The sequence below is a fragment of the Zootoca vivipara genome, chromosome 3 (assembly GCF_965207765.1).
Source record: "Zootoca vivipara chromosome 3, rZooViv2.hap1.1, whole genome shotgun sequence".
In the NCBI taxonomy this organism is placed as follows: Eukaryota; Metazoa; Chordata; class Lepidosauria; order Squamata; family Lacertidae; genus Zootoca; species Zootoca vivipara.
In genome coordinates this window covers 41,227,178-41,246,993 of record NC_142586.1, presented here as the reverse complement: position 1 = coordinate 41,246,993, position 19,816 = coordinate 41,227,178, and the positions used below count along the sequence as shown (strand labels likewise).

The 19,816-nt window shown below is 38.7% G+C and overlaps 1 protein-coding gene across 6 annotated transcripts in view; it reads left to right on the top strand.

Annotated features, from left to right (window-relative positions):
- Positions 1–18,735, top strand: part of MAP3K7 (mitogen-activated protein kinase kinase kinase 7) — a 35,510-nt gene extending 16,775 nt beyond the window's left edge. For 2 of the 6 annotated variants that reach the window (XM_060272601.2, XM_088667212.1), the window contains exons 12-16: positions 7,911–7,975; positions 10,396–10,510; positions 13,447–13,508; positions 14,731–14,843; positions 17,874–18,735. In XM_060272601.2, the coding sequence (XP_060128584.1) occupies positions 7,911–7,975; positions 10,396–10,510; positions 13,447–13,508; positions 14,731–14,843; positions 17,874–18,054 (536 nt within the window). In that variant the 3' untranslated portion in view covers positions 18,055–18,735. Of the gene's footprint in view, positions 1–1,666; positions 1,748–7,907; positions 7,976–10,395; positions 10,511–13,446; positions 13,509–14,730; positions 14,844–17,873 lie in introns of all 6 variants that reach the window. The other 4 variants (XM_060272600.2, XM_088667211.1, XM_060272599.2 and 1 more) reach the window with 3 other exon arrangements.
- Positions 18,736–19,816: the final 1,081 nt, after the last annotated feature.

Below are 19,816 nucleotides of genomic sequence, written 5' to 3'. Positions count from 1 at the left end.
GACCATTCATACACATGAATTCAATGAGTAGACATGCGTAGGATTGTGTTTTTAAATTACATTTTGACTACTCACTTCATTAGGAGACATGAAACAAATATACACACTGGAACTGATCCTGGTTTGTCATTAGTTTTTATACTGGATCAGTTTCCTGACTTCAATGGAGCAGCAGAGAAACTGAGAGGCAATTCTTTGTTCTTAGATTTTGATCTGGGTATCCTTTTGTTTTAAAGAAGGCTAATTTGAAAATGTCAAGTACCCAAATCAACGGCATATAATTCCAAGAGAAACTTCAAAATGGAGATCTTCTAATTATGTTTATGTAAATGTGGAAGAGCAGAATGCTCTAATTCCATGACTGTCTAAATCAGAAGTTATGGTGCCTGGAATAAAATAAATGTTTTAAAGATAAATGTGTGGCCTCTATTAGAAAACCACTGAGAGCAGCAACTCCTGCCTATATGCTCTTAATGCAAGCAATTGGCTAATGCAACAGAATTTAAATCTTTAACTACAGGGAATGTTGCCCATGGTCAGATCTACTATGTTCATCCTATTTAGTAGTAGTAGTAATAGTAGTAGTATATACTGCCCTATACCAGCAGTTCTACATTCTAGTCCAGAAATAATCTATATTTGGAGCTGGCAATATTACTGTTATTTATTTATGTTTGTGGCCCACTCTTTTCTATAAGGTCCCAGGGCATGTTACGTCTTAGAAATAGAATAGAATAGAATAGAATAGAATAGAATAGAATACTGTAAAACAAACAAACTTACCCAACTTAAAAGTAGCATACATACATATCAGTGAACCAGATGGTATACAGGGATTGCTGAAGGCACTAAATATTGCTAGATTCTCATCCACCGTATTCATAAGATTTTTATAGAACAGCATTCCCAGACCTGTTATTTGTTCTTAATAAGGAGCTTTTAACTTAACTCGTTGGGCCATTATACCACCACCACCACCCTTCTTTATGTTACTGGTAGCATTAACAGCTGTATTTAATTCCAAAGCTTTCCATTACACATTTCACTTCCAGAAAATACTTATATTCTATCATTTTAATCTTTCATGTATGTTTAATATTATGGAGGTTGCTGGATTCTGACTCTCTTTCAAAATGGCAGTTCCAGTCCGTTTCCAACTGAAGTGGGTAGCAGGGAATAATCTGGCAATGTTAGAGCATGTAAATCAAAAAAGCTTTCTTGAAAACATATGGGAGTTTACACTAAAATCTTAAAATATTTCTTTTGAAAGGAACACTTTTTGGAAAAGTTTGGACTGCCACATGTGGCAGACATCTTATTAGTATATTAGTAAAGTGGAGCCAGTGGACAGTTTAGTTTATTTTGTGACCAGACTTCTCCCTCTCTCCTTTACCATTCTGCTTTGTTTGTTTGGATTTTGTCTTTCTAACCATAACTAATAAAGTGCTATGTTACGTTGTTGACCGTACTTATGTTTGTTGCCTTTAACTAATGCTTTACAGTTTTGAGCATGAGTGGAAAGCTCTGCAGACCATTCTGCATGACCTTTTTTGCATGGTCTCCAGTTTAACCAAGTTGAGTAAAAGGTGCAGTTTTAGTCTGAATGATTTGTGTTCAAATTGTAGTCGTTTGCATGTGTATTGTATGTGTGTATGTGTTTTTTCAGCCTTTTCCAAACCTAAACGAGGCCATCGTAAAACTGCTTCATTTGGCAACATTCTGGATGTCCCAGAGATCATCAAACCAGGTATCACATACCGGCAAAGTGGGCCATTGACATGGATGCTGGAATAATGATCAATTCTTTAAATACTTCTTGCTCCTGTTAATGAATTAACAGCTGGCACTACATGCTAAAGATGCCTGAGAAAAGGGAGGCTTTTGCTCCCATTGCAAATTAACACAATTATTTGAAGTAGTAAAATAATAATAATAATAATAATAATAATAATAATATCAGGTGATATTAGTATTAATATTAGTAATTCTCAGTATAGAAAGAACTTGATTATTATTATTATTATTTATTATTAAAATGACTCTCAGGATAAATTTTCCTGGATTATGTCAACATACCAGTGTTGTCTTTCAAATCCAAATGGTTCTCTTAATTAAAAAACCCCTCTCACTTAGAAAGGTTAATATGTGAAATAAGTCTGCATTTTGAATGATTAAATATCAACCACATTATCAAAATTATATCAATTTTGGCTATAGTAATAATTAAATGGTTATTTAAACCCATGGATATGGTTTATGCCACTGCAACAGAAATGGTTAAAATAACAGATTTTAAGAAAGTATGCAATATCTATTAAGACTGACGAAAAATGTAGCCTGAGGTATAAATGCATTTGTTACAACTTTTTTTTTGCTTTAATTTTTACTAATTACCATAAATAAATAAAGGGAATATATGGAAGGCCATGCAGTAAATAAATGACTTTAAATAAATATTTATGAATAAAAATGTAGGGCAAGAACCAGTGTTGTGCAAAGAGACTTCTCCTTCCTCTCCTCATCCCGCCTCTTCTCTCTCTCACCCACACCAAATCTGCTCTGGATCGTCTACTGCTCAATGGATACAATCAGATTTCAGAAAGAGACTCACTTGTTATTGAAAAACACTGGTACACATGTACGTTAATATATTTCCTTTTCCAGATGTCTTGTTACTATGACTTCCTTCTCTCAATTTAACATTTTCACTTAGGGTGTTTTTAAGTTGAACTGCTCAAAACACTGTATCCTTTCTTCACACTTTGGAACAGTCTCATCCTTAGTTTACAGCAATAATTAAGTTTCCAGTCATAAGTAATTTAAAACAATGTCTTGGATCACAATAAGTGATCAGAGAAAGGGATTGGCAAAAGAGCACTTTCCTGTATTCCCCCAGAAATCTGAAAGTTTGGTAGGCCCTTCTGAATGGGGTGAGCTATGAAGCAAGGAGCAGTTCAAAACTGGATGCATGCCTCACCCACAGAAGTTACCTGCGCCCATTTTTTTTGCAGTTCCTTCTCCCACCCCACCCCACTGCCCTGCACCTCACCTTAACCTTGGGAGAGACTTTTTAGGGGGCTTCTGGGGAGGATGAAAATGTCTCCTACTGCAACCTTAGGATCCAAGCCCTTCCTTCCTTCCTTCCTTCCTTCCTTCCTTCTTTCCTTTCTGCAAATTCAAGCAGCATAATTTTTGGTTGTAAGGACAGATTGTCATAAATCTCATGACAGCTGCTTTTACTTGATAGCAAAAGCTTTTTATCACAGAAAATGCTACCACATGTATGAGTTATCTCCTGCGGTAGGGTGACATTTCCCAACAAGTATCTGTGTTTGGTTTTATAGATCTTATTCAAATCATGTGACATTCAAATCATGTGACAGTACAAGGAAGTGTTAGCAATAAGAATCTTATACAGAGTGCAGTGCTGGAAAGGAGGGGACAGGAAGCATTCTCTTTGAACTTCCTTGATTTATTTTAGGGTCCAAGTCTATTTTGGTCAACTTTATCATTAAATAGGAATGACGCCTGTTGAGTAATGAATGCTCTCCATAACATTGACAAATATACAGAAACAAAGTGACAATCAAAACATTCTTAACAAATGACCTTCATATAGTAGTAATTCCTAACCAAATAGCTTAGCGAGTTTCATGTACCAAATACTTTTCAAAAGTTCTATTACACCCTGAGTAAAAAATGAATACAATGTTATGCGATGTCTTAGGACATAGCAAAGAAAGCTTTGAAAGGAATTCTAAATAGTCAAGATGTAATGCATAGCCTAGAACTTGGCCTGGAAACAAAGGCCAACACCTCTGCTCTTGCCCAAGTGATAAGGAATCTCTGGTGACAAGTGGTTAGGAACTTCTTCATTACATTCTCAGCAATCCAAGTGTTTCTGGAACAACAGCAACAAATGAATTCAGTCATAAACTTTTGTAGGCATGGAGATCAACTTTTCAGATGAATGAAATCTAGTTAGTATTTTCAGACAGGTTCAGTCATTGAACCTGTTTTTCATATATGTTTATGAGGAAAATTGGCATGCCAAACATTTACTCATAAATGTTTTGCACAGGATAGCATTTGCATTATTATTTTTTACATATTTCCTGTGCTTTTACTTTGGGATTCACTGTTGGCTCAGATCAATCTATTTGTTGTGCCAGTTTCACAATATTATTTCAGGTATCTCATTTCCAGAACAGTCCAAGTTTGTTTTAAACTGCACAAAAATATGCATTATTTTAAACATTTCTTCACAAGGTACACATTATTTGTATGCATTTTAGTATTTATTTTGAGTCAAGATTTGTGAAAAACAAAGGCATTCCATTCCATAAATCCAGGAAGTACAAATCCAGTTCACTTAAAATGCAGAGCTAACAAAGTATGCAGGTATTCTAGTTAATAGCTAGCGAAGGGGGAGTTCATTAGTAAGTTACAGTTGTGATGTTATAGTATAATTTAAAGCAGGGATTGCCAATCTTTTGGGGCACATTTGTTATTTGGAGGCAGTGCCATGAGTGCCAGTCATAAAATGGCTGCCAGGGGGGGCATAGCACAAAATGGTTGCCGTATCTAAAAGAGCAGAAAGTAACAGGACCACAAAATGGTGCAGACTCCTCTCCCTCAGATAATAAGCCACTGCCATATTTGCACCTATTTTCTGTTCAGAACAGAAGGGTGAGCGTGAAGTGTGGTCATGTTTCAGGGGACATATTCCGTGTAGGAGAGGCCAAAACAGTGCAAACAGCGACTGGAGAAAAAGGACATTCATTCTCATTCTTTCCAGATTTTTGATGGGACATTTATTGCACCATAGGAGGTACTGGAGGCACACTGGTGCCCACAGGTGCCACATTGATAACCCTGATTTAAGCCCTTTCAATTTACTCATGCTTCTGTATACTGTGCAATGCAACAGTACCAAATATTTCGCAGACATTCAATTTATCCATTGCCGCAATCCCTCAACTAAAACAGCTAGAGTGACAGATTCTACAGTCTCTATAACACTTCACTAAACTTCTCAGGGGAAGGATTAAAACCAGAATTTAAAGTAAAGAAATGTTACTAAATACATATATTGATTGGTTGTCAGTACACATGTTACATAACTCCCCACCCCCCCAAAAAAATTACCTATCATTAAAATTTAGGGTCTTAAAGCTATGGTTCTTTTCAATGGCTTCTCTTTACCTTTTACCCCCAAATTATGTAATCACTTGAATGGCACTCCTTGCAGTAGGATATTCTCTTTTTGTTTTAACAGCATTGTTTTCAGTTTGTAAAGAGTAGTAGTATTTATTAAATTTATTGCCTGCTCTTCGCCAGCAGTGGTTTGTGGCCAATTGTGGTTTACAACAATTTAAAATTCAGTATTAAAAACACTTTAAACAAATTGCAGTCACAGTAGTCCTGAGACATGCATCTCAGGTGTTAAAGGCCAATGTAAAGAGGTGCCTTTTTCAGCATTCACTAAAAGCTGTATAATGAAGGTGGCAGGCATACCAATACCTGCTTATTTTAATACCCAAGAGGGTCTATAGGAAAGGAGGTGGTCTGTCAAATATTTGGGGCCTAATCATTTGGGGGTTTTAAACAGTAATGTGAGCACTGTGAACTGGGCCTGGAAATGAACTGGAAACCAATGTAGCTGTTTTAGAATGGGTTATATGCATATAACCTGGCTGCTGCATTTTGGACTAGTTTAAGTTTCAGAGTTATGTTCAAGGGTAGTGTTTATAACCGGAGCTAACAGATTTCCGTGCTGGAAGCTTGTGTTTTTATGGCTGGACCCCTAAGCTGATATTGATCCAGGAGCAACAAGTATTTATCGATTTCCTGCTTGTTTGGCTGTGCTTGAGCTGCTTGCCCTATGCCAGTACTAGTTAACAGCAATGAAAATGCCTTAGCCTAACAGCTTGCTTTAAATCTCACGCTGCTAATCTGGAGGTTTCTCATTTAAAGCAGTTTGGTGTCGTCAGTGCTACAGAGTACAACCTTCTCGAATATAAATATATAAATGCATTTTTAATTCTACCCCACCCTGATTATTTTAACTTTTTGGTGGCCATGATATAATGTTTCAGCAGCACATGTGCTGGGTTCTTTAGATTCACAAATGTTGCTAATCTGAAAGGAGAATGGGAATTCCAGATATTTTTTACAAGTTTATTTCAGTTAAGCTAATTTTAGAACAGAGCTGTTGAATGAAATGTGGACATAATTGTTACATCAGTCATGAGTGGATCATCTTGTGGTCCATGCCTAGTTGCTAGAGTCTCTGACCAACTGCATAAATCTGTTAATGAGCAACTGCTTTTTTAAAAAAACATCACAAGTTGTGCTTCCCAATGTAAACTCCTAATGATCATTTTCTTAATGACAGGCTGCTGCATGCTTTTTAAGGGGCAGATCACGGACCACTTAGGCAGTTCTTGGGAAGTTTGTGTAGTTGACCTGGAAGTCAAGCACTTGTGTGTGTCAGTACTCTGTAACTGATATTTTCAGAAGTGGCACAGAAATTCTGAACCGCTTTGCTGCTCACAATATCAGCATCAAGGCTGAGAGCATTATCCCATATCAATTTGCTCTAAACTTCTAAAGCTTTTAAAGTATCTGATTCCCTTTCTGTATTATTATTTTTTAAGAACTTATTAAATCAAAATCCTTTGGGAGAAATGGGTAACAAGCTGTCCATATATATACTCCTTTTGGTGGTGTGTAACTCAAGAGAAACCCATGATGTTAAGCAAGACAGTATTCAGAATACTGGGTTGTTCTCTTCCTTTTTATCCTGTTTATGTTCAAACTGGAAATAAGTTCCTAGGTCACTTTAATCAACCTTGAGGCCTCGTATAAAGCCAAACTGCATGTTGTAAAACAAAATGATCAATTGAAGAACGCTGAATGCATGTGCTTCTCATTGTTGGAGTGGTTGCTTGCGTTACCGCTGGTCTGTGTTTTTCTAAAACAAAAATGTTATGTAATGTAACCTTCAAAGACTGAAGAATCCTAAGTATTGTGTCAGCTGTTAATTTCAATGTGTTGGTGTTTCCTTTTGGACAACTGATCTCTCATCCCAGAAGCAGCATAAACAATTATCATTATACATAATAGCAAAATGCTTGCCAAAATGCTGCATACCCCCAAAATGTGATCTTTTGTTATTTTATTGGCGTGCAGATTTTAACAATGTGTGTATGTTTGTTGCATATAGCCATTTTTTTAAAAAAAAAAACCATTGATGGCATTCAGCTCTGTAATAGGTGCATAATTATATATATATATATATATATATATATATATATAAAACATAGAAGCAGGCTACTTTTTCCAGAACAAGACAAATAAGTATAACTCGGCAACAAACCTGGAGCATTATAACTGGAATAGAAATTGGGTTGGCCTTTCCTGTGAGAGAGAGCAAAATTACGATCTGCAGGTCAGTACTGCTGATTACTCATTTCACTTACTAATCCAAAGAAGTGAGAAAATTGGAAGCATCTTATCACAGTAGCCTTGCTCTAGAAATCCCCATAACGTAACCTCCTTGAAATAGATGTCGTCATCAGTGCCAGCCCCCCAAGCACTAAGCCTGTTAAAGCACATGTGACAGAAGATGGTGAAGGAAAGTGCAGAAGCTATTCATGGGATAGGAGTGGTTATTGTATTAGGATATGCTTTCTGTTGACACGCCAGTGTGCAGGGTGTTTTTTTTCCTTCTTAAAACTTTGCAGCTGTCTTTCTGCTCTCCCCCACTCCTCCCCATATACAAACACACTCTTTCTCTCCCTCTCGCTGGATCTGTACAAATTCCAAGCTCTTTCTGCAACAGTCGCACCCTTATTTTGTTTGAGTGCATTTCAGCTCCTTTTTTTCTCTCTCTCTCTCATCAGCAGGCAACGGACAACAGAGGCGCAGATCTATTCAAGACCTTAGTGTTGCTGGGACAGATTCCAACCAGGTAAAAAAATATTTTCTTGAAGATCATAGTTGGTTTATTAAATGATTGTCTAATTTCATTTTATTTTATCTTACTTTTTTTAAAAAATGTTTATGTGGGTGAGTACAGCTTTGAAGAACCTCTACCATAGTTCTGTACTGCGTTAAAGATGCTTAAACTGGCAAGAAAAGTCTCAGAATATTGGCTCTCCTTTTCTATAGTCTAAAGTATATTTGCTTGGGTAAGACTTAGTAATGGTATAACAAGCCTATATCCCTATGCATGCTTCCAGGTATGAAAATGGCATTGTGCTTAGTAGGAATTGGTTCCAAGCGAAACACACCTAACACGCCTAAAAAGATTGCAAGTTCTGTTAACGCTACCCATTGAAAATGTTTATTGTTGATGCATATAATGCTGTTAATTAATTTTTAAAAAACTATACTACTTGCTATTTGGCTAAATTTGAGAGCAATTTCTTGCCTGCACAAACCTTTATTTATAAAACTTAGAATTCTTCAGCTTCATTGCTTTACTGTAAAACTTTTCAAAACTGATGTGGATTTGGAAGCTCAAACTTGCATTTAGGGAAAATACAACTGCTGACTTATCCGTAGTTTCACCTTGTCATTTGAGGTGACATTTCTGAGTACATATGCACATACCAAAGCCATAATACCTCATCCCTATGTCCTTAGTGGCTTAGAGTGAAATCACTGGAAGGGGGGAAATGAAACCCTTTACGTTTTGTGTTTTTAATTTTTATACCTGAGCTAATGGAATGTCAGGCTTAAAACGTCAGCAGCATGAGTAACATTAATTTGTTTGTTTTGAATATGGTTAGTGTCAAACTAGTAATGGCAGCGTGCATGCTGCTTAGGTGCTTTTCATCTTAATTTTTTGTGAAACTTGTGAGCATGGCCTTCATAATCAATACTTGTGCTCCACCTGTATTTGTATCAGCATAGAACAGGAATTAAATCTTTCCTCCCCATTGAGATGGGAGCCCACCACAAGCCAACCAGAATCTTGGTGCAAAGTGTTTAACAACATTAGTCCTTCAATAAATTCTCTGTATAGATTTTAACAACCATCAGTCTGGGCATTAATGCTTATACATTACCTATGCATGTGTTATAAGAAGAAGAGACCCACTGGGTCAGACCAAAGGTCTATCGAGTCTTGCATCTTGTTTCCATTAGTGGCCAACCAGATGTCTCTGGCAACCCTGCAAACAGGACATGAGCATTCTAGACGTCTTCTGCTGTGGTTTCTCAGTAACCAGTATTCAGAGTCATGCCGGTTCTGATCCTGGAAGTGTAGCGAAGGTGTAATGTAGCCATTGATAACCTTAGCACCTTTCCTACTTTGGGCTCTAAAAAGCCCATCCATAAATGTACAGAGAAGTTTTGATTGGACTGGAGCAGGGCAGAGGTAAGAGGTGTACACATTCCAAAGGATGGGCAACACTCCTCATTTTCCATGACAATAAATTTGTCCCTGCTAACTTTATTGCCCTTTATGGCCGGTTCTTGTAATTTTGTATTTTTCAGCAGGGTTATTGTGTCTGATGCAATCTTGTCCCAAGAATCATTTCACTTAATCCAGCCTATCATTCCATGTTTATTTGGTTGATGAATAGTGCTATTTATTTTCCCAACAGATCCTGTTTTTATTTACATGATGTTACACTATTATTATTTATTTATTTATTTATTGAATTTATATACCGCCCTATACCCTGTGAACTGTCTTCAGGGCAGTTCACAGAACAAAATCAGAATATAAAACCACAAATATATAATCAAAATAAAAACAACAGCCCAATAACCCCCCCCAAAAAAAAAAACCCCACCACATTTTAGAAGGGTAGAACCCAGCCTCTGAGGGCCAAACTTAAACATCCATAGCCCTGGTATGCAATTGTTTTTTCCTTTGTTCTTGAAGTTAAATAGTCAGCAGGGGCTGCAAACCACATCAGTATCATGGCATGGGGAAAGGGGGACTTTAAGCCTTTGCTGCATTATGGTGTCAGTCTAAACTAAGGATGGGAGGCCACACCGGCTATTTTCAGTGGGAGGAAGAATATGTCCTTTGGCACCAAGTGGGTAGGTTGGAGAAGAGGCATTGCTGCTTTTTTAGCTCTACTCTTTTCTGACAGCAGTATATTCCCCTGTCCCCTTCACTAGAAAGTCCCTGAGCTCTGATGAAACATGTAGAAAAACATCATGGAAGAATGTCTCCCAAAACTTGTGGACTGCTTCACATGTTTTTTATATTATTGTTTTCTTTATTTCGAGGGAAAGCAAACCTCTCAAATGTTCGTGAAAATTAACTGATCTCGCAATCAAGAAATTTCAGGTTTTCAACAGTGTTGTTGTGAAATTGCAATGTGCTTAAGATAATTTGGTTTTTTTTTAAAAAAAAATGTATTTGTACAGGAAAGCAGGAACAACAGTAGATCATCTAGTCCTAGTGTGAGAATGATCACTACCTCGGGACCAACCTCTGAAAAGCCAGCTCGCAGTCTTCCATGGACACCTGATGACTCCACAGGTAAAGTTCGGTTTGGGTTGGGGAGGAAGTATCAACGCTCGCTCTTGAGAAGTATTGTGTTTGCGTAGTGATTTACACACAAGGCTTGTTTGTATTAAACTTTTATCAACTTCAGGTTCAAAATCAATGTGAGTCCCTGCTAGGCATCTACTATAGGGCAAGTGAGTGTGTTGCTGCGGCTCCTTATTTGGCCTCTTGTGTCCGCACCACCATCATCATAAACTTTATTTCACTAGCCAAAGGCCACCGCAACTCAACTGCATCACAGAGGGAAAGAAAGTTGCTGCTGTCAGCTGCTCACTGGCTCGCTCTCCATCAGTAGTGCTGAGCCATGGGAGGGCCAGGTCCATTGTGGGCGATCATTTATGCAAAAACCTGGAGCCAGGACTGTCGGACATTGTGCTGTGTGTCAAATTTTTGTTACAAAATGTGTTCTTCCAATGCTGTATGTAAGTTACTTTTTAGCATAAAACATATAATAAAAACAAATTGCACATCATTTATGTGCATGCCTTCATTTAAGACAGGCTTAATTGATTGTTAATGTTGCCCTACATCAGACTCTCCCCAAGTTTATTCCCAGTGCTTCTACTGTTAATAACTACATTGACCTCAGTAAAGGCAATTACCACCTGTGTTGTTGTTTAGTCGTGTTCAAGTCTTTGTGACCCCATGGACCAGAGCACACCAGGCACTCCTGTCTTCCACCTATACTTCTAGCATTATTACATCCAACTGCAAAATAATGTAGAAATGGACATTTTGTATACAGTGTACTGTAATCAAACTGTTGTTTCTTATTAGATAGTAAATGTCCAATTCTTGTGATAATGAATACTCAATATTAGGAAAGAAATGCTTTGTAAATGTGACTGTTCCATAATGATTCCCCCCCCCCCAAGCTAACCTAGAGAAACAACTTTTACCAGTGGTTCACATACTGCTGCAAAAGTGCCTTGGGGTTTTTTTCGGGGGGGGGTTATAATCCAGCAACATATAAATTTTATGAAATAAATAGCACCTCCAAAACGTGTAATAACACACATGGTCCAAAAGCACCAACTTGTTATTTTATTTGGGGGAATTTATATCCTGTCCCTGGGAATTCCCAGGGCAGCTTCCAACATGGCATAAAACAACTATAAAAAGCACACTAAACAAAATACAAAACAATAAAATTAAAATCCTGAAGAAAGCATAGCAGATTGGCAATCCAATGGTTTATATTATAAAAAATTTAGCCTGGTCCCCAGTCGTCGTTGTCACACACACACATTCATACCCTTTCTGGAACGAAAAATCCTTTACTACGGTATTTCTCAAACAAAAACAAAGATGCCCAGCTTCTTTGGGAAGAAGAGATCATAATGGGATTGTTGAACAGACTGCTCATCCCTGCAGATATAACTACAAAAAGGTCCCTGTTCTGGACTCCTTCCCTTTAAGAGGGTGCTGGAGTAGGGAACGCTTCTGGGAGCTGTATTCAGCTACCCTGCTGCACATATAGGACTGCAGTGTTTGTGCATGCCACATGCACAGCTGTGCACCTGAAAGGATTGTATCTTTTATGAGTAACAGAATACCAGTACCTTGTTTTCACAACAGAGAATCCTCATTGCCTATGCAAATTATGCCTTGACTTAAGAGAACAAGGAAACTTATGCACATGAGCAGTTCTGTATGTGCATGAAAAAAGATGTTATTGCTAGCATCTTGTAGATTCCTGAGGGCCATTGTAAGCAAATCCTATTACAAAATCCTGCATATACAATACATGTGGAGATGGCAGTACTGAAACTGCAGTATTGTTTTGCTCTTTGTACTGACATTTGTGTAAGGAGTTAATCACCCCAATATTGCTATTTCAGCTGGAGGGCTAAACTGGCTATTGTGTGATTTTTCTCCTTACGGATCAATACTAGCTTGTGACAGCAATGACTGTAAAAGTCTTAGTGTTGTTGTTTAGTCGTTTAGTCATGTCCGACTCTTCGTGACCCCATGGACCAGAGCACGCAGGGCACTCCTGTCTTCCACTGCCTCCCGCAGTTTGGTCAGACTCAAGTTGGTAGCTTAGTAACTGTCCTTAAAATAAGGACGACACTTATGCCCTGAATTTTCAATTGTATAATTTTAAAATTCTATAAAAAAATTCCTTCAGTAGCACCTTAAAGACCAACTAAGTTTTTATTTTGGTATGAGCTTTCGTGTGCATGCACACTTCTAATTAACTTTGGTAATTTTATCTGCTTAGTGTACATGTTTGCCTTTTAAAATCAAGTTGCAAAAGTCAGTGGCTGGTGCAAAGAAATCTATCTGCCTTTTGCAAACAGATTTGGATTGATTTTTGGGGTAGATTTGGATTGCTATTTTTCTGGTCCCCACCCCCCAAACCACTCAGTAGACCAAGTACAACACAATGGCCATTTACATTATTGTATGATGAGAGGAAGAGCGACCTTTTTATGTGGTTTTGAAATTGAACAGGCCTAGTTGGAATAACACTCTAGAAACCTTCTGTATGTAGATGTAAGCTCCTTGAAAAAAGAATACGAGGATGTAATAGCAACAAAAACACTATTTTTATAAATATCTCTCCACTGCACCCATTATTATTCGACTGCTTGAAAGCACATAGATACTAAAGGTACAGGATAGGTATCTGACATTAGTACACTCCAACAGCTTTACAGTTCTGTGTGGTTATAGTGGCTCATTAAATACTTCACTGCATGATCAGTTAGTATAGTAAGCAAGCCATGAATGCAGTCGTCATGCAGAGAGAGATAACAGGTGCTATGTGGCACTTAGTCATGTGAAAGTACCCTCTATCATTTCCTCATGAAACCAATGTCTATGTGGGACTTTGAGAATTTCCAACATGTATTGATGTCACTTTGCACACTTGAAACTCAAAATATCTGTCTTTTTTCCAACAGATACCAATGGGTCTGATAACTCCATCCCAATGGCATATCTCACATTAGATCACCAATTGCAGGTAAAATCATTCTGTAATTTCCGTTTTTGCTTAATATGTTTAGGCCACCTTTAATGGCAAACTCTCTTTTCCAGGCTTCTTACAAAGAGAAGCATACAATACACAACCTATTAATAAATTTAAAAAAAAACAGATGATACAATTCTCTATCTTCAATATTTTGGCCATTTTGGGGGGTGGGATGGGGTAATTATACTAGTGTGCATGCAGGAGTCAAGCTTAATTTGGGTCAGTTAGCATGTGTATGTTTAAAATAGTTTTGTTTTGGTTTGTTTTTTTTAAAAGAGTAATGTTGCAATTGGTTTTGCAAGGGGGTGGGCTTACAGGGAACAGCCACCCCTCATCAAATCCAGTTCTTCGAATGGCTCTGACAACAGCGGAGGGGCAGGAGACAGGAAGGAGGAAGTGAGCGGAGCGGGGCAGGGCAGGGCTCAGGCAACATCCAAGAGCACTGCCTACAGCCTGTGATGCCAGCAAGGGAGGAGGGGCCAGCAGAGAGTTCTAACGGGGAAACAGCAGAGGGGCATCCTTTCAAATTCACCCCGGAACAGAGGCGATCAGTGGCTCGCAAACTTAGGGGGCAGAGATTTGGGATCCCCAAACTACTCTGCTGGAGGAGGAGCCGGAAAGCGCCATTGGGAGAATCTGATGATGCTGAGTAGACATGTTTTCATGAAGCTCTTGCACTGTAAATAATATTCACAATAAAAGTATTAAAGACAAGATGGTTTGCAGTGTCATTGCTCGAGGGTAGCCAGCAACCTCCCTGACAGGTTTGATTAGCCAAAAAGCTAGCTATGCAAAATGTAGTCTTTGGTCTTTATGTCTGAATAAATTGACCTGATGCAACGAACTGCTGCCCTGACAACCCAGCTCAGAAAGTTAGAGTTACATCTTGCCAATACTAGCCTCTTATCCCACACTCTGTGCTGAAGAAGTACCAAGTAGCAGCGCATTGGTAACTGCATGGTCACCCATCCCAGGGATGACGTAGACATCCAGAGCAGGATGGGCTGCCACTTGAAACACTTCATCAGTCATGATGATCGCTAAATAGTTGCCCACATATATTTATTTTACAGATTATAAAATAATACTCTGGTCTGCGAAGATGGTTTCTGGACATAGTTTAGTTCCCTTGAATTTAAAAAGAGAGGGTTTGACATGCTGTGTGTTGAGATAACGGTTGATTCATTTTTAACATGTTTGATTTTATTTTCAGCCTTTACAGCCATGTCCAAACTCAGAATCTATGGCTGTATTTGAACAGCACTGTAAAATGGCACAAGAATATATGAAAGTTCAGACAGAAATTGCATTGCTGTTGCAAAGAAAGTAAGTGGTAAAATATGTTCCCTTTTTGTTCTTGTGTGATAATTTTACTGAATCTAAAGTGTAGATTAACACAGTATTGCATTTTTTAAAAAAGTTTTAAAAACCCTACTAGCCTATATTGCTTCTAAAATGGCAGCATTTTCTTGTTTTCAAGCATGATTCTGGTTATGATTAGTTTATAATACTAGGAGTCTCTGTAGATGAATTTGTAATCTGCTTACAGAAACAAGAAGTAGAACATGTAACGGTATGGTGCCCTGTTTTGTGTCATGTCCCAAGGTTGAACTATCTTCTTCACTTGCTTAGAATGGCAGATTGGGCTGATAATTATAAGTATTTCACATGCAACAAGCCATGGAGTAATGTTTCTGTACTTCCTAGTGAGATACAGAGTCCCATTTCATAGAACAGGACAAGTCTGGGAAGGCCTTGGAAATTCCCATGATTCCCAAACATTTATTTATTTATTTCTTTATTTCTTTATTTCTGTTTATATATTATTCTTCACACAGGATCACAATGCAGTTTACAGCTAAAATACAAAATAAACAACTGCAAAAACAAATAAACTAAAACAGTACATAAAAATAATCAAAACTATTTCATAACATGCTGGTGCCATGATTTGTGTCTTTCCCAATTTAGAGCTATAGGAGTGACGACTGGCTCATTCCTATCATGGGAGCATCCCCCAAGATGGTTGCTGCAATTCCAGAGTCAACCTCCATTTCTCCTCTTTTTTCCCCAGTTACTTCCCCAATGGCCTGTGACCATAGCTCAGCATTCCACCTCCCAGGCAGCAGTTCCTACTTTTGACTGTAGGACCATTTTTTGTGACAGAGCAAACAACATGCTCTTCAGTTCCCAAGGCAGTCAGCCATTCCAAACCTTGCTGCCATGAGCCATGTTACAACATCACTCTTTTCTCTGAGTGTTAAGTGCCAGTCACTCTCCAGTCTTAGGGGAGGCAGCTGGTGCCCATCTTATGGCAAATGTGCTTCCCAGCTTTCATCATTGAGAGTGCATCATTTGGAGCAGTTGCAAGGCAGTACAGTGGACCCTCCAGATACGAACTTAATTCGTCCTGGGGGTCCGTACTTACCCCGAAAAGTCAGTATCCAGAGGTGCCACTTCTGCACATGTGCGCAGAGCACTTAGGCGCATGCGCAAAGTGTGCAGAGCGTTTCTGCGCATGTGCGCACAGCGAAACCCAGAAATATACACTTCTGGGTTTGCCGTGTTCGTAACTCAAAGTTACATTACCCGAAGGTAACATAACCCAAGATACCACTGTATTCCCATTTCTACTTCACAGGTACATCTCTAAGAGAGCACTGGGGGGCAGCTGGACTCTAAACAAAGTAGATTCTTTAAGACCCAGAAGAAAACTCAGAGAACTAGTTCACTGCAACTCTGCCTAGAATATTTTCTCATCTAAAATTAGAGGCTGAAAGTGTTTTGAATGCTTATCTCATCAATTAAATGAAATGACAGTTGTGAAAAAATAGTCTACGTGACTCTTGCCTCTGCTATTTTAACAAGAGTTCATCTCAATATAGAATGTGACCTATTTTGAGAATGGTGTAAAAAGGACAAAACCTAAATAATCTTTGAGACTATGAGCCCGAATAATCTTCTGGAATAATAGTATTATTAGTTTTTTTTTTTATTCCACCCTTCCTCCCAAGGGAGCCTAGGGTGACAGGACACATGATTAAACATTTGAAAACACACAACTGAAAACTCTGGTCTCAGGGTTTCCAGGAACAGTATCTCAGTCATCAAATAGCTAGGTGGATATGAAGGTTTTTATTCTCTCCTTAAAGTCAATAACAAGGGAGACAGATGCAGCTCACCAGGTCGGAGATTCCACAAATGGGGAACTGCCACTGAAAAGGTCCTGTCAGAGGTCACTGCCAACCAGACAGCCCCTAGTGGCACTTGTGTCATATAGGGCTTTATATGCCAGTACTAACACCTTGAATTTAACGTGGTAGCTTACTGGCAGTCAGCGCAGTGTTTTGAGGACCACTGGTGACACATGGTCCCATCAGGCTGCCTCATTTACCAGCTTAGTGACTGCATTCCACACTAACTCCAGTATAACCCCACATACAGCACATTGCAGTAGTCCGGATGAGAGGTTAGCAGAGAATCAACAACTGATGCAAGGCTATTGCAATCTAGGAAACACCATAGCTAGCAAATTGGCCTGAACTGGGCAGAAGCACTCCTAGCCACAGAAGCCACTTGATACTCCAGCGATGAGTTAGGATTCGAGAACACTCCCCACCGTGGGCAGATACAGGCACTGACTTCTGGATGAACCTGTGGCCAGATCATTGCCTGTTAATTTGACATTGACTATTAATTGTGATCCTACATGCAGGAGTCAGAACTTGACGCCTATATTAAGTTCTCCTTAAAATCAAACTGATAGTTGCTTTGTGAACATCTGCTTCATGCAGTGCATTTGTCTAGAACTGCTGCATACCTCAACTGAGCCAGTGACAAGTACAGCTTCACTAAAACCACACGAGAATTTCATACATAATTTTGTGACACACAATTTTGGCATCCAAAAACTTGTTAAATAATAGACTAAGTTATACTACTAACATACTAACAGAATATTGGTGATCTTCTGTACTTCAGCAGACATCTGCTACTGAACTAAATACTGTTTTTTCCCTCAATGAACTTGGGGCTGGTTTATACTGCTCCCTTGCCTAATTTTCAAAATTAATGTGCTGTTGTATGGTACATGGATAGTTGTGGACACACACATACATGCCACCGCACATGCATACTTAAATGGGATGTGAAGGAGACCTTGCTACTGTACCCTATGTGGATTACTTTACAAACCTCTGTGAAGTATATCAGATAATCTTTGAGACTTTTTTTTTAAGTAAACAGCAATCTTGGTAGATAAATGTGAGCATCAATTAATTTCTCTTTGTAGATAAATGTGAGTATCAATTAATTTCTCTTCAGAGTCTAATGTTAACTTTTCAAAATTTAATTTAGGCAAGAACTAATAGCAGAACTGGACCAGGATGAAAAAGACCAGCAAAATACATCACGTCTGGTACAAGAGCATAAAAAGCTTTTAGACGAAAATAAAAGCCTTTCCACGTACTACCAGCAATGCAAAAAACAGTTGGAAGTTATCCGAAATCAGCAACAAAAACGTCAAGGGACATCATGATTCAGTGGGACTTCAAATTGACAATGTTGCACAGAAAAACTTCTTTTTAAAAAATTATCCCTTAATATGACATCTGAGTGTTCCCTTATTGGTGTGTGCTGAATGTGTAGACATACCTGCTGCTCTTCCAGCATCAGTCCAGTATCCTTTTTATTTGATTGAACATTGAGTTGTTTGAGAAAGGTATGAGCAGCTACAGGAATTATCAGCAGCACTAAACATAAAACAAAATGCAATGAACTCTGGCTGTTTGCATGCCCCTCGTGTGATGGCTAGCCTACCAAAAGTGATTTAAGTGGCTGCTAAATTGTAAGATCTTTTGGTGTTAACGCAATAGGAACAGTATAGACCCCCCCCCAAAGGCCCATTTTTAGAATGTTTTTGTTATTCCCCCATCTCGGACTGTTAGCAAGAATCAGTCATTTTCCAGGACTCCACCAAGCTCGAGAGCTGATGCTGGCGAAACACTGCACCCTTTTGAATATGGGAAGTCTAAGCTGAGGCCACCATCACTGGTTGAGCGCTTGATCACCCTGCATTTTGACTAAAATTTCTTGTAATCGTGCTATCATACAATCCTGTATTTTCTTTACATTTGAGAGTTAAAGAATGGAAAGATTTGGTGAAGAAGTTTATCAAGCCCGTATGTTCAAATTGAGGATAAAGATTCAATAAGCCAAATGGATCCAGTTACATTGTGTATGGTTAAGTATGGACATGTATAAAATTGGTTCATCTCTTGAGAGTTACCACATTGTAACCTGGACACTGGGCACATTCCTTTAAATCAGGGATGTGACACTTGAGGCCTTCCAGATATTTTGACCTACAACTCCAATCATCCTTGTCAGCTGGCCATGGTTGTGGGTTCAGCAACAACTGGAGCCCCCAGGTCTCAGCTTTAAATGTCCTGATGTAGCAAGAGAGAAGGTAGTTGCAATCCCCCCTGAATCCTGTTCTCTACACCACTCTTTGCCTTGTCAGTTGTAAGCAGGAGGATTACAGGTACACATCTACACAATGGGTAACGTGGATGATGGGATTCAGCGGGCGAAGAAGTAAACAGCAGCTACCTTCTCTTGTGTTGCAAGAGATTATAAGGATTATGGTCAGACTGCAAGATCACAACTCTGCTGCATCTTAGAATAATCAGAACATTGCCACCTATATCTCAATCGCGGAGTTGGGGAGAGAAAAAACACCATGAATGTCCCTAAGCTCTCTCACTAACCACCACCTTGTTTTTAAGAAAACAAACTCCCACAATCCATACAGTGATTTTAAAAAAATTACTTTTAACCCCATTAGAATGGCTGCCCCCCACTCCCAACACAATCTGCTTCCATGTTGCGTGGGCAACATGTTGGTGGTTGCGAATTGGAGAGCAAGGTGGTGAAATGGTGGGTCTGAGTAAAAAACCATGTCAAGTGACGTTTCGTACATAAAATGCCTATTGTCTTCAGAGTCTGAAGCAGAAAGGCTGCATTTTGACAATATTTTGTCATGTCAGTACTTTGAACCACAAAGATTAGACATGAATTCTTTTGTATATATGTAAATATGGCCCAGTGTGCTGAGAGGGAGGAGTTACTAATTCCAACTATAGATTTTGTAAGTCAGAAAATCATTAAAGATATGGCTCACAACCTGTGGTTAGAATTGTCCAAAAGGAAGACATACAGCCTTACACATTTCAAATGTCCATCGTTCTGTGGGTTGACACAGAGAATCTGGATAACTTTCAGTCCTAGTTGAAATATGC